This window comes from Mesitornis unicolor, unplaced genomic scaffold (assembly GCF_000695765.1).
Source record: "Mesitornis unicolor isolate BGI_N332 unplaced genomic scaffold, ASM69576v1 scaffold17439, whole genome shotgun sequence".
Taxonomy (NCBI): Eukaryota; Metazoa; Chordata; class Aves; order Mesitornithiformes; family Mesitornithidae; genus Mesitornis; species Mesitornis unicolor.
Genome location: NW_010208127.1, coordinates 2,572 through 2,825, shown reverse-complemented (window position 1 = coordinate 2,825; position 254 = coordinate 2,572). Strand labels below are relative to the sequence as shown.

The 254-nt window shown below is 60.2% G+C and overlaps 1 protein-coding gene across 1 annotated transcript in view; it reads right to left on the bottom strand.

Moving 5' to 3' along the window:
• LOC104546881 (AMP deaminase 2-like) overlaps positions 1 to 254 on the bottom strand; it is a gene marked incomplete at both ends in the record, with an annotated part of 2,935 nt that overhangs the window by 114 nt on the left and 2,567 nt on the right. The window contains 2 exons of the mRNA XM_010192386.1: positions 6 to 34; positions 153 to 254. The exon at positions 153 to 254 is cut by the window's right edge and continues 19 nt beyond it. Coding sequence (XP_010190688.1) covers positions 6 to 34; positions 153 to 254 — 131 coding nt within the window. The remainder of the gene's footprint in view (positions 1 to 5; positions 35 to 152) is intronic.

Sequence of the window (254 nt, the reverse complement as noted above, 5' to 3'; positions counted from 1 at the left end):
GGTACTTGCTCTCCTCCAGGTCAGACATCACCTCCTGCCAGGGAGCGGCGAGTGTCACCCCTTGGAAAGGGGGACACGGGTGGCACTGCCACCCTGGGCTTCGGAAGGAGGGAGATGTGGGACATCAACCCCGAGCATCCCAGGCTGCTCACCTTGATGATGTGGGCGAAGTACTTCCCCGAGACGCGGTTGTCCGTCTTGATGAAGATCTCGCGCAGGATGGACTCGCCGATGGGGTTGTACTTGGCATTGAA